Source organism: Miscanthus floridulus, chromosome 6 (assembly GCF_019320115.1).
Source record: "Miscanthus floridulus cultivar M001 chromosome 6, ASM1932011v1, whole genome shotgun sequence".
In the NCBI taxonomy this organism is placed as follows: Eukaryota; Viridiplantae; Streptophyta; class Magnoliopsida; order Poales; family Poaceae; genus Miscanthus; species Miscanthus floridulus.
The window spans coordinates 122661989-122675571 of record NC_089585.1 but is presented as its reverse complement, the minus strand read 5'-3'; the positions used below and the strand labels follow the sequence as shown (position 1 = coordinate 122675571).

Below are 13583 nucleotides of genomic sequence, written 5' to 3'. Positions count from 1 at the left end.
TTTTTGCACCCGTCTCGTAGGGTCGCCCATGGGTTTCGAGCACCTATTGTATACATCAGTGGGACAAGGAATTTTCAGTCTATTTCACTAATTTTTTAGCGTGTTTGGAACTTTTTAGGGCCTTGCCTCACCTTGCTACACTGAGTAAGGAAAAGCTTGCCAGCCTAGACAAGCCAATTTGGCTCACCCGTAGGAGCAAGGAAAAGCTTCCTGGTGCCGAAACCGAGGTAAGCATGTTAGGGATCCAAACGCGTTGCCTAATTTAATTCCTAGCTCAGCAAGGTAAAATAGTGCTGGGCAAGAGTTCCAAACATGCCTTATAATTCATTGTTGATGTTGTTCACTGTGGTTTCATATCTATGAGATTTGTTTTAATGTTGTTATTTAGTTTTTCGGTAACATTTGCTATAGTTCATCTTTTGCACTTAAAGAATTTTGAGTCTTGAATGGTCTTTGCTTTATGTTATTGTTTAGTTTATCTATGAGATTTGTTTACACTGTTTTTGATATTGTCCACGGTGGTATCATATCATGAAAAAATGTGTACTAAAAGCCCATGGCTGATAAAGTGATATCCAAAGAACAATTAGATAGTATTCCCTCCGTTCCAAATTATAAAACTTTTTAGTTTTTCTAAATACATTGTTTTTACTATGCACTTAGATATATACTATGTCTAAATATATAGAAAAAAAGTGTATTTAGAAAAGTCAAAACGTTTTATAGCTTAGAACGGAGGAGGTAACAAATGTTCTTCTTGATTTTATATGCAGTACCTTCATATTTTGACATTTATTCAACCCATGAGAGCGCTAGCTGATGACGCAAAACAGTCCTCAAGGACACATGACCAAGGCAGGCCACAAGTTAGTCTGACCAAAGAAGTGGAAGGTTTCTGCCTTTACAAAATGAACGGACAACAGGAACCAGCGATTTTCCAAGAGAAATGTGCGTCGTACTGACTTTACACGGGTTATTATTGTCGAATTAATTGCCTATTAATAATGGGAATAAAACATGTTCTGGTTGAAATTTCCACATAGACGTGGGTAATAAAGGTGGATACAGTAGCTGTAGACTTGCATGTTCAGTCCTACCATCCCATGACTCGAAGTTGGTCGTCGTTAAGATAGATTGACCTTTCTTACGGTAAAGCAGATTGACTTTTATGGCTAAATAAACAAGATCAACCCAAACGATGGATTCCTCTAAGATAATTTTTTATGAGTGTTTGAAACTACAAAATAATATATCATAGTGTAGCAGGTATACAAGAGGAGCTTACTCTTTTTCTTTGCAAAACCTCACGGTGGAAAAATTCTCATGTGCAAGTATGTTGAAGCTAAATGATTACTTAATCTATTTTTCATTGTTCCTCTGGTCCTTCCAAACGGTAATGTGTTTTAGTTTTGTCTTTTGTCAAACTTCTATAGTTTCAACTAAATCCATAAAAATATAGATTTCATCTACAAAAGCAATTAAAGTATTTTGATATTGTAGGTGTTGATGTATATTTCTATAAAAAAATGTTAAGAGTTAAAAGAAGTTTGACTTACCACAAAACCAAAACACTTTATATTTTGGGAGTGAGTGAGTGAGAGAGAGAGAGAGAGCGTATACCTATCGCAATATATTTTGATTTTTACCTATCTCAATATATTTTGATTTTTAATGTTGAAATTTCTCGTGGAGTTATGTTGTAGAACTTGCCAAACAAACCCCATCTACAAAAAAAATTGGGGACGATGCCAGGGCGGGGGCGTTCTCCCCAAAGCCACCACCGCTTGGAGCATGCAGCCTCTTTTAAATGTCACCTACAATTCGCCCAAATTTTTTACATTTTAACCCTTTTTTTTGAAAGTTTCTCATAAATAGACCTCTGGCGGAAAGAATTAAGAAAATGGACCCTTAGCTCAGCGCCATTGATGCTGGCGCCGAGCTAACACGTCTCGTCGCCAACGTCTCTGGCGCCGAGCTCCTGCACACGGTAGATGACATGGCAGTGAGCTCGGCGCTAGTCACTCTGGCGTCGAGCTCGGCGCCAGAGTAACTGGCGTCGAGCCTTTAATACCAGTGAGCCCCGTGCCTCTCTTCCTCTCCCTCTCTCGCCCTAGCAGAGCCGAGCTCCGCCACCGCCCACGCCCTTGCCTTGCCTCCACCGGCCGCCCTTGCCCGCGCCGCGCCCGCTCGCGCTCCCCGAGCCCCGCGGCCGCCCCGCGCCACGCCCTAGCGAACAGCCCACGCCCTGCAGCTGCGTCGTTGCCCGCGGCTGGCCGCCCGCGCCGCGGCCAGCAGCCCTCCTCCGCCCTCCACCGCCGTCCTCACCTTAGCCTCGCCTTGGCCTCCACCGCCGGCCTCGGCTGTGGCCCGCCTTGCCGCCCTCCACCACCACCCTCGGCCACGGCCGTCGTGCCTCCAGCGCCCATCGAGCCAGACTCGCCGCGCAGAGCCCCGGGCATCCCACGCCCGCCGCGCGCCGCCGCTGTCGTCGGCCGCGCCACCGCCAACCCCGCCACCTGCAGCGGACGGCCGTGCCACCGCCGGCTTGGATTGTCGGCCTGACCCACGCCCATCGTCCGCTGCGACTCCGTCGACGTCCGCGGATCAGTCGTTGGAAAGGTAAAAATTATGAATATGCAATGTACCTACTTAGTTGGCATTTGTTATTTACTAGTTAATGTGATGACTTAGGTAGTTGATTTAGTTAGTGATCTAGTGAGATATATATGTCGATAGATAGAAACATAGATATATAGGTACATAGATATAGTTAGATAGCTACTTAGATATGTAGTTATATATTTAGTTCACTACATATGTGAAAGGTCCTTGTTTGGTTTTGGTAATTGAGTGACAACTTAGGTGGACTAATTGTGTTTATGTGAGATACATAGGTGATTAGTCCACAGGTACATGTGTGTGAGCAACATATGCCATGAAGGTGAAAATGGCTTGGAGATGTTGCAAAGCTCACACATGTGATGATGAAGGAGCTTAAATGCACATGAGACATGACATTGAGTCATGTGATCAAAGCGGAGAAGATCAAGACAAGACTTGGCTTGATGGACCGGTTGCAAGCGTGAAGGGCAAGTCGAAGGCTTTGGAGTGATGGACCGCGTGGCGGTGAAGCTTGAGCAAGACTTGGCGCCGATGGACGATGGCAACGGTAAAGAGCAAGTAGAGTCAAGATCGATGAACCAATATAATCATGTGATGATATGAAGTGGATCATATCATTGTTGATCGTGTTGGTGCATGTGTTGCATCGACATTGAAGGAGATGGAATGGAATGCGCAAGGCAAAGGTATAACCTAGGGCATTTCATTTTACCGGTCATAGGTGTGTAGAGAAGTTTATGACCGGGTTTAGGATAGATGGCCGTACTATCAAGAGGGGCAAACTTGTTTGCATATCGGTCATCTAGTGCCACTCGAGTGATCTAACTTTGCATTGTCGCTAAGATCGAGTGGCGTGGCAAGTTGAGTGGCTAACATCCTTTGGGAAATGATTGTGAAAATGCTAACACACTTACACATGGTGGTGTACACTTGGTGGTGTTGGCACATTTACAAAGGAGGTGGTGTTCGGCGCTTTCGAGAAAATGGAATGCCTATTTTCTATTGCGCCAGATGCAAATTCTTATGGTTAGCACACTTGAGCAAGGGTGAAGAGAATGGAGAAGATGCTGGTGTCGGTCAACTGACCGGACACTGGATCTGAATACACCGGACGCTGGCAGGCTGTGTCCGGTCACACTAACGTGGAGTGTAGCAGTAGCTGGAGAGTGACCGGACGCTGGCTGCGTCCGATCGCGTTCGACCGGACGCGTCCGGTCATGCTTGGGAGCTTACTGGAAGCGACCGGATGCTGAGGGTTCAGCGTCCGGTCAATTGAGTGCTGCTGCGTCCGGTCAAGTCAAATGACCGTTGGAACCGGGACACGTGGTCGTCTGCGAGCGACCGGACGCTGAGGTCTAGCGTCCGGTCAACACGATTAGAGCGTCCGGTCGGCCCGACCGTTGCCCAGTGAAGGGGTAACGGCTAGTTTAGCCCTTGGGGCTATAAATAGAAGTGGCCTTCGGCCATGGCTGGTGGGGAGCACCAAAGGGGACTTAGTGTCCATGCTTGTGAGTGCTTAGGAGCCCTCCATCACACACATACTTGATAGTGATCATTCGATTGTGTGAGTGAGCGATTCTAGTGCGATTGCATCGTGAGGTTGCATCGAGTGGCACTAGGTGATCGAGTTGCAAGCCGGTGGTGCTTGTTACTCTTGGAGGTTGCCACCTCCTAGACGGCTTGGTGGTGGTCTCCGTTGAAGCGCGCAAGAAGCTTGTGCGGTGCTCCGGAGAAGTGCTTGTGAGGGGCATTGTGCTCGCCCCGCGGGAGCCGCGAAGAGCAACTTTAGTAAAAGCGTGTCATTGAGCTACCCTCACTCAAGGGGTAGGTTCTTGCGGCACCCGATGTGCGGGCTTAGCGGGGGATGCTAATTAGCCGCTGAACCACCAAGTGAGCGGTCGACACAACGGGGACTAGCGTGTTGGCAAACACGTGAACCTCGGAAGAAAAATCATCGTGTCAACTTTGTTCTTCCCGTTGGTTTGCATCCCCATTACACAAGCTTGCAATTACTTTTATACATGTTAAGCTTGTGTAGTTGCTCTTGTAATTAGATAGCTTGTGTAGCTTGCTAATTACCTTCTTGCTTGTGTAGCATAGAAGTAGCTCCCTTGCGTGGCTAATTTGGTTTTAGTAACCTTGTTAGTCACATTGCTTAGTTTGTGTAGCTAAGTATTTACGCTCTCTAATTAGGCATTGGTTGCCTTCTTATTGAGCATTGCTAGTGAGCTTAGTTAGCTTTGTGCTTTTGCTTACTAGCATGTGTAGGAGCTCCTTTGTTGCTTAAAGTACTAGTGGCATAGGTTTGTGTAACCTTGCTCCTAGAATTGTTTAGGAGAGCTCTAGTTAGCCCTGCACCTTTGTTGCATAATTGTTATCTTTGCAATGTGCTAGTGAACATATATAGTGGGGTGTAGTCTTGGCTAGACCGTTAGTTTAAATTCCGCATTTGTATCGGTTAGCCGACGCGATTAAGTTTTAGAAAAGACTATTCACCCCCCCTCTAGTCGTCATCTCGACCCTTCAATATGATCTAGCTATTTAGTGAGTACACTATATATATATAGGTAGTTATTATCTTATTTACTTAATTTGTAGTTAGAAAGTACTTATTAGGTATTATCTATCGTCTAATTTAGACTAAATGACATGTGTTTCGTTACGTGTTTGAACTAGATGTACAACTTAGTCACCATATATTATGGAGGCACCGTTGAAAGCGATATATTGAGTTTATTGACATGCAAAGCGTGCCTGTGCTATTCAATGATAGGCCTTCATTTAGTGAGATGGTTGCAATGGCTCGGGAGAAGCTGCATTGCCTTGAAGATGATGGCATTGTAGTTGATGGTGTACTGCACCTAGGTTCTCCTCCCAACATATTCAGGCGAATGATCTCAATTGGTTGTGCGGATCAGTGGGAGAACTATGTGAGATCGGCTATGAAGAGACTGCTGCAATGTTTGGACGTGGTTGTACGTCGGGTGTTAGTTGATCCCATCTCACATGCCATTTCATTTGTTTCGTGTGTTGAATTATATAATGTCGTACGTCGTTAGGTTTTATTTGCAGCACGTGTTCACATTTCAATACGTCCGTATCATTAAGTGGAATATTAAGACCATAAATAATGAAAACGACCACATAATGAAAAGTTCAATACTATACCACATTACACAACATATTAATACTAGAAGTACATGCCGACAGTAGACATAGGGGCAAATGCACTTTTAAATCCTCAGTCTGAAATGTACTAAGTAAGCAACTCATCATCTGAGTACCAGTCCTCTACTACAACCCTGTTGCCGTGGCTAGGCTCACCTACGTTTCTCTGACCTGCCTGTCGCCTGTAGTAAGCGGCCTCCGCTTCATCTACGGCCGTTGCGGCCTGAGTGAAGAACGCGTCATCTTCCTTCTCCACCTGTAAGCCCGTCTCTACTAGACCGATGAACTTGCTCAGTCTGCTAGTGTCTTCCTCTGCCTGCTCCGCTTGCAACCCCATCTCTGATAGAGCGATGAGCTCGCTCAGTCTTCCAGTATCGTCCTTAGCCTTCTGCGCCTGCAAGCTCGCCTCTGCTAGAGCAATGAGCTCACTTAGTCCGCCAGTGTCGTCCTCATCCTCGTCTCCCTCATCAGACAACACAATCGATGAATGAATAGTGCGACCAACTCAAGATCTATGCTCATCTAACTTCTTTTCCTCATACCTTGCACGAGCCAGCTCTGCGACATGTTCCTCGCTGCAATCAATCCCTTCATGTATAAAATACAATCAGTTAGCAACGTGATTATATTTCATTTAAAATCATGCAACAAAAAAAATACTTTCAAGCACTCACTGCCACATAATGCAACAATATGCTCGTTCAAGACCTGTATCTGTACTCTTGTATCCTCCCTTGCCGCATTCCTTGCCCTCTCCTTCTCTAACGTCATCCGCCTTTCCAATCCCCATTTGTTAAGCCCAACATCGATCAGGTTACATATACCGCGCTATCTAGCAAACTCACGCATCTTTTTTTTGTGATGTTTAACGAATAGGTTGATGTAGTCAGGTGCATATCCCATCTTTCGTACAATTACTTACCTCTTCTTCAGTTCATCCAAGAACTTAGCTTGACCATCATAACATTCCCACCTGCATTTCCTAGTGCTCTGTTCAAACAACAAATTCTATCATATATGTCTTAGTAAAAGAAACAAAATACGATTTCATGTTTACCACAAAAATAACCAACCTCATCATACTCAACCATATGGCCGTAATAATGGCTTATTCCAAGCTCCGAAGAGACTAGGCCATAGTTGGATTTAACACCACATTCGCACATGACAGGAGGTGCTTTGTAAATTACCCTTTCTTTCTTCTTTTCCTTAACCTTTCGTGGTTCTTTCAGACATTAGTTCTTAGGACCATACAACCACTCCTTGAAACGACACTTCACCATTGAAAACATCTAAATAAGTAGACATTAGTACATGAACACATATAGCTCAACATTTCAACACATACACTTTGCACTTACTTCATACTTATTTGGACACATAAACTACAACGTATTGTCAGGGTTTATCACAGCTCGATCTCCACAATCGCGCAGAGGAGGTTCCTCGAGTTGTCTAAGTGCGACTAGGTGCTTCTCCTTAGCCGTCATTGGTGGAGGGTTAGGGGGGTCGAACCCACCGCTTGAAGTGCTCACGTGGATGTCTCCCTCTAAACCAATCGTCGAAAAGGAGATACCTAGGATCAAACTTGTCTGCACCGTCGATTCACTGAAAGAAAAAGCACCTCTCATGGTTCTACACAACGAGATTCCAACAAAATATTAGTAGCATACTTACACAAATAAAGAAAAAGGATAGTGAAAACAATTTCTTATATTAAAACGATTGCATGTGTAGAAGCAACGCGCCACTATGTCTGGATGTTTCAATTGAAAAACATGGACCGGGAAACCACAGTCACAGTTAGGTATAGGGAGGTCAGGAGGGATGGGGATATCTTTGCTAGACGCGTCGGGGTATAATTCTCGAGGATGACCCCGTTTTCGCCAAAACTCCTCCTGAAATATTTCTTGCATCTAACAAAATAGATGTAATTTAACAAACATAAATCAAAACATCACAAATAAATGTCAATGAGAACCATAACTACAATACAACCAATTTCGTTCTAAGAACCCAAAGCAGTTAACATTAAACCATATACATAGGGTTTCTCATTTGATGCACAACAATGAACACATAACATAACTACATGCGTCTAGGTTTGCTAGCTTTTTCACGCCTTGGCATCATCCTACGGTTGTATAATACATATATTGATGGATACAATGAAACCCTAAGTGATGATGATTATTACGTTCAAAAATCCGACTAATACATACCGAATCGATGCGAAAAAAACTAGGAGGGGAGCGAGGATACCTTGCTCTCGAAGATCTATAGATCAAATCAAAGTTTTCAAGGTCCAATATGCCGATTCGTGAGGTAGGGTGAAGTGGGGAAAGAAAAAACATGAGAGGGAGGTGAAAGAAGAGGAAGAACGTTTGGACAGGAAGGTTGGCCGGGGTTAAATGGCAGGAAGCTCGGCGCCAGTCACTCTGGCGCCGAGCTCACTGTCGTGTCATCTACCGTGCCCAGGAGCTCGGCGCCAGAGACGTGTTAGCTTGGCGCCAGCACCAATGGCGCCGAGCTAAGGGTCTATTTTCTGAATTCTTTTCGCCAGGAGTCTATTTGTGAGAAACTTTTAAAAAAGGGCTAAAATATAAAAAAATTCGGTACAATTCACAGCTATATAAGTTTGGAAAGGAGAGTTTAGAGGTAAAAGATAATGAGATCCTCGTAGCATATTTTTCTAAATTTTCCCCTGTGCTACACAGTTTAGGCTTACTAGGGTCCCTTCTTTTTTACAAGAAAAATGGAACGGTATTAACCAATGACAAAAATTATGGCGCTTTATATTAGACTTACAAATTACCTTGGCACTTTTCTTCGAAGCAGCTATACTAATCGTCCAACTTAGGGCCTGTTTGGCATGGCTCCAACTCTAGATAGAGCAGCTCCACTCCAGAAATCCAGGTGGAGCTGGCTCTGAGTAGAGTTGGAGCTGTCTGTAGGGGGTGTTTGGCTAGAAGGGTACTCTCAACTCCAGAATGGTGTTTTATCAGTATGGATTGACCACTTTGCCCTTGGTTGAACAGACCCACATGTCATCCGCAGCTCTCCCCACTCAACTCTCTCCCTCTCTCACTGACGAGCTGACCCTGCTCGTCAGCACCTTCTTCTTCCCACTGACGAGTTGACCGAGCAGAGCCCTCGCCGGTGTCGACCGCCAGCGCCAGGGTTGGGGCAGAGGCTGCGCCTCGCCCGCTCCCGAGCCTAGGCAGGGCGGCGCTTCCGCGTCCATGCCGGATTGCCGGGGTTGCTTGCAAGAGCCCGCACCGAGGCCGTGACGGGGCAGGTCGAAGGAGCCCACGCCGAGTCCGCGCATCGAATCTTGCGCCGAGGACGCCGCCGGAGGGGAATGGAGACGAGGTGGCAGCGGCGCGCGCGCTGCTCACGCTGGCCTTGGACTTCCGCAAGCGGGGAGTGGAGTGGCTCACGCTGCTCACGCTGACGCTGGCGCCGTGGAGTGGCTCCACGCCCGCCAGTAGCAGGAGGGCGGCGGCGTTCGGGGGGGCTCGGCGGATGGGCGGGGCTCGGCGGACGGGCGGGGCTCGGCGTTCGGCGGATGGGCGGGGCTCGGCGGATTCGCGGAGAGAGAGAGGGAGGGAGAAGGAGTCGGCCGCACGTGGGTGTGGGAGGCAGAGCGAATAGAAAGAAAAACGGTTCGAGTTGTGTAATCAGTGGCAATTACGGGTAATTTCACCTCAACTCCACGTCTAGATCTATTTTGGCCAGTTCTAGAGTAGGAGAAGAGGTGCTCCGAAACTCCACCTCCATTTGCACTACAGCTCCATGGAGTTGGCAGCTCCATGAAGTTTTGGAGCTGGGGTGTTTGGCTGAAAAATTAGTTGGAGTTGCTGGAGTTCAGCTCCAGAGCTATGCCAAACAGGGCCTTAGTATATCGGAGCTTAATTCTTAAGCAAAACATGCACTTGCTTAGGTGCCTTTGTGCATATGCAAATATTCAACCCAAAGCTCGTTCCGGCCATGTGCTCTGGCTTCCAGAGATTTAGGCCATATTCGCTTGAGCTTATCAGAGACCAGAAGGCATGGGCGATCATATTACACTATGTGAACGCAGCTATATAAATTCACTCACGAAGCAAGCGATGTCCACGCGCATTCGGGTTTGAACGAACGCATAGTAAAACCTCCGATTTCCCGCCGTTCGTTCTTCCAGATAACGGTCAACCGCAACCATGTGTCATGTGTGTTTGTGTTCCAGCATAACATTTCGTTTCATTAAAGCAGGACCGAAATGCTTTTGGTCTAAAGAAAACAAAAAGAAATGGTAGTAATATCGCAAAGCCTGTGAAATGAAACGAAATGAAAAAATTCCGCCTGAATCGGCCCCCCTGAATCCTGGTCTTATACTCCAATCAGAATCTAAGTTTTGGTCGCAAACAGAGCATCATTGTTTTGTAGTGGTAGAAACTCTCAAATCCTGTGGGTTACGCGACTTACTTCGTCCGTAACCTCGGACTGAGTCAGGACAAACCGATCCCGGGCCTGCTCTTAAAATAACAAAAATAACACACGAGCTCGCGAGGAAATAAACAAATCCGGCGCTCCCCAATCAAACGCTTCAACCAACGCTGCTGCGTCTTCTGGTAAGCGCGCGCCTACCATTCGGGCAGGGCATTCCCACTCGGCGACCGTGTCTTCCTCCTCGTGCTTGGCTACTTACACACACCATCGCCGTCGCCATCGCCACCTCTGTCGACTGTCTCCTTCTCCGTCTGTTATTATATCCACTCTCCACAGGGGCAGCGGCAATAAGTTCGCGGGCGCCTTTCTCTCCTCTCTGCCCCAGCCGCCAAAGAGCTAGCAGCTAGACAGAACAGCACCACCAGCAGCGCCGGCGGTATATAAGAGGCTGAGGCTCCGTCACCCATACCGAATTACCAACCCAACCAGACCGCACCGGGCGCAAAACCGCGTGGAGGGATCGTGGAGTACCTGCGAACAGCACCAGCGAGGCCTCGGCCGACAGCGCTGAAGCTCTACCTAGATGCCTGCCTAGCGGAATCTCTTCTTCATTTCCGGTGGTATAACAAGCCATTGAGGAGAGCAGGCGGGGAGCTTCGATCAGGCAGGCAGGGGCGTTGCAGGAAAGTGAGCTGAGAGAGCTTCATTCATCATAGTTCACCCATGGTTGTGCAGAAGCCGTGGCTGCCCGTGGACCTGCGGCTGCCGGCGGGGCCGCAGGCGTCGCTGGGGATCCTGGCGTTCGAGGCGGCGGCGGCCATGTCCAAGCTGCTGTCGCTGCACCGGTCATTGTCGGACCAGGAGGTCTCCCGGCTGCGCTCCGACGCCATGCGCTCGCCGGGCGTGGCGTACCTCAACTCCACCGACCAGGCGTTCCTCCTCAGGCTGGCCTGCGCCGAGCTGGTCGTGTCGCTGGACGCCGCGGCAGCCGCCGTCGCTCGCCTCGGCCTGCGGTGCGGCCTCGACTTCGGCGGCGTCTACGCCTGCCTCAAGGCCGGCGCGCCCGACGCGCGCCTGGACCCGCTCGTGGCAAAGGGGCTCAGGGTGAAGGCCAAGAAGATGGAGCGCCTCGTCGCCGCCACGGCCAAGCTCTGCTCCGAGATGGAGGCGCTCGACGAGCTGGAGTCCGCCGAGCGGAAGATGAGCGTCCGGGGATGGAGCCGCCTTAGCGGCCCGATCCCGCAGCACCCACAGGCGGCTGCGGCGGCGGCGGCGGCGGCCCAGCAGCAGCAGCAGCAACTGGCCGGGGATTCACCCGGCGCGGAGTCGCTCCGGCAGGAGCTCAAGACGCAGCAGCTAAAGGTGAAGCGCCTCAAGGAGGAGTCGCTGTGGAACCAGAGCTACAAGAAGGCCGTCGGGCTCATGGCCCGCGCCGCCTGCGCGGTGTTCGTCCGCATCTGCTCCATCTTCGGCCCATTCGTCCCTGGCCTCCCGCCGCCGCTGCCGTCGGCCACCACGGACAGCGTCCAGACCCGGCTGTCGAAGCTGCTGCACCTGCGATCGGGGAAGGCGAAGGCGTCGTCCGGGCCGATCACGCGTCGGGACGGCCCGTCCCGCGTGCACCCGCCGGTGACGAGCAACTCGTGCCCGATCATCGGGCGTCCCCCGCCGGGCCAGCACAAGTCCCCCACCAACTGGCGCAAGCTCCTGGACGCGCCGCCCAGCACCGTCGGCGGGGCCGGGCTGGACCAGCAGTACGCGAACGTGATCGTGTCCGCGGAGGAGCTGCTGCGGATGGAGGCCGAGGGCCGCCAGGAGGAGGCCGCCGCGGAGCGCGCCGAGATGTACGAGATGCTCCCCGCGAAGCTCCGCGCGGCGGTGCGGTCCAAGCTCCGGGAGTGGTGGCGCGACCCGGGCCCGCTGGACGAGGCCCTGGCGCGCGGGTGGAAGGACGCCGTGGACCGCATCATGGCGTGGCTGGGGCCGATGGCGCGCGACACGGTGCAGTGGCAGGCGGAGCGCAACATGGACCGGACGCGCCGCTTCGACGGCGCCCCGCTCGCGTACGTGCTGCAGACGCTGCGGTGGGCGGACAAGGACAAGGCCGATGCGGCCATCGTGGAGGTGCTCGTCGCGCTCAGCTGCGTCTGCTGGTACGAGGAGCGCCGGCGAGGCTCCGTCCGTCTCGGTTGAATTGAACCGTTCAACGCCTTCTCGCCCTCGCTCGCTCGATCGGATCGGACGTGGTGGTCCGGTTGGGCGTTTCTTTCTTCTTCCTCTTCGCATGCGTTTGTCAAAGCTTTGATTTGAAGAGTTGATTTTTTTGGGCCGGTAGTAGAAGTGTAGAAGTTAGAAAACGTGGTGGTGCGTTCAACGGGTTAGGAAGGAAGGAGACAACACACGACTGTACTGTAGTAGCAGCAGCAATAGTTGAAACGGGAAATCGTTGATTGGTTTGCACGTTAGGGTTGCTGTCAGCGGCTTGACGCCGACACGTGGGGTCTCGCTCCCCCCTCTCCCGTCGGTGTCATGCCGGTGACAGAATCCGGTGTACAATACATAATGTCAAGAGAAAGTAAGGATTGTGTAATATATATTGATTCTTTGAAATTCATCTGGTCTAAGGCCCCGTTCGCGTGCCCTTAAATCTGACTTGATCCACTTTTTTTTTATCTAGAACAGTGTTTTTCTCTCACAGATTCCTCCAGAATTCCTCCAAACAAACGGGGCCTAAGTTTGGAACCAACCGTCCTTTCCTTTCCTGCCTCCCAACAAAGTGTCGTCCTAGCCTTCAAAATCTGTCCTACAAAAGAGTAGTAGTACCAATAGGAGTATCACTTCAGCTTCTTATTATTATTTTTGGACTAAAGGCACGAGATAGTGCCAATTTCTATTTATAAAGGAAGAACTTTAGCTTCTTAATAAGATAGGTGTGGGTGTGGCACATCTAAATTTACACCATTTGTAGCTGGTCGTGCTTTATTTAATTTATTTACCGAATACAACAACTGACCTTAGTGCATGCAAAATTCATTAGAGGCGAAATGGCGATTACACACAAAACGCATGCAAATGTCAGTTACCGCTAAAGAGGCGCATCTACGTCATGTTTCTTGATACTCATCTACACGGTAAATCAATAATGGCTAGATGATACTCTTTTTGGAAGTATGGAATACACTATATTAATGGTAGTGTGATTATCAGCATGTTCGTTGGTTGGTTTTCTGGACTGATAAGCCCGGCTGTTGCTGGTTTGTTGTGAGAGGAAAATATTGTACCATGGCTGAAACCAACAAGCGAACAGGCTGTATAGTTTCACTGACAACTGTGGGTCCGTGGCCTCATTGGATTTTTTTTCC

The 13583-nt window shown here is 49.3% G+C and overlaps 1 protein-coding gene across 1 annotated transcript; it reads left to right on the top strand.

Annotated features, from left to right (window-relative positions):
• Positions 1–10194: 10194 nt before the first annotated feature.
• LOC136459410 (protein PSK SIMULATOR 1-like) lies at positions 10195–12833 on the top strand. Its single transcript, XM_066459272.1, has one exon. It carries the CDS (start codon positions 10945–10947, stop codon positions 12412–12414), a length of 1470 nt encoding a protein of 489 aa, XP_066315369.1. The 5' UTR covers positions 10195–10944; the 3' UTR covers positions 12415–12833.
• The last annotated feature ends 750 nt before the right edge of the window (positions 12834–13583 follow it).

Excerpts from the sequence above, each read along its gene's own strand:
- LOC136459410 (XM_066459272.1), top strand. The coding sequence starts at position 10,945 with ATGGTTGTGCAGAAGCCGTGGCTGCCCGTGGACCTGCGGCTGCCGGCG.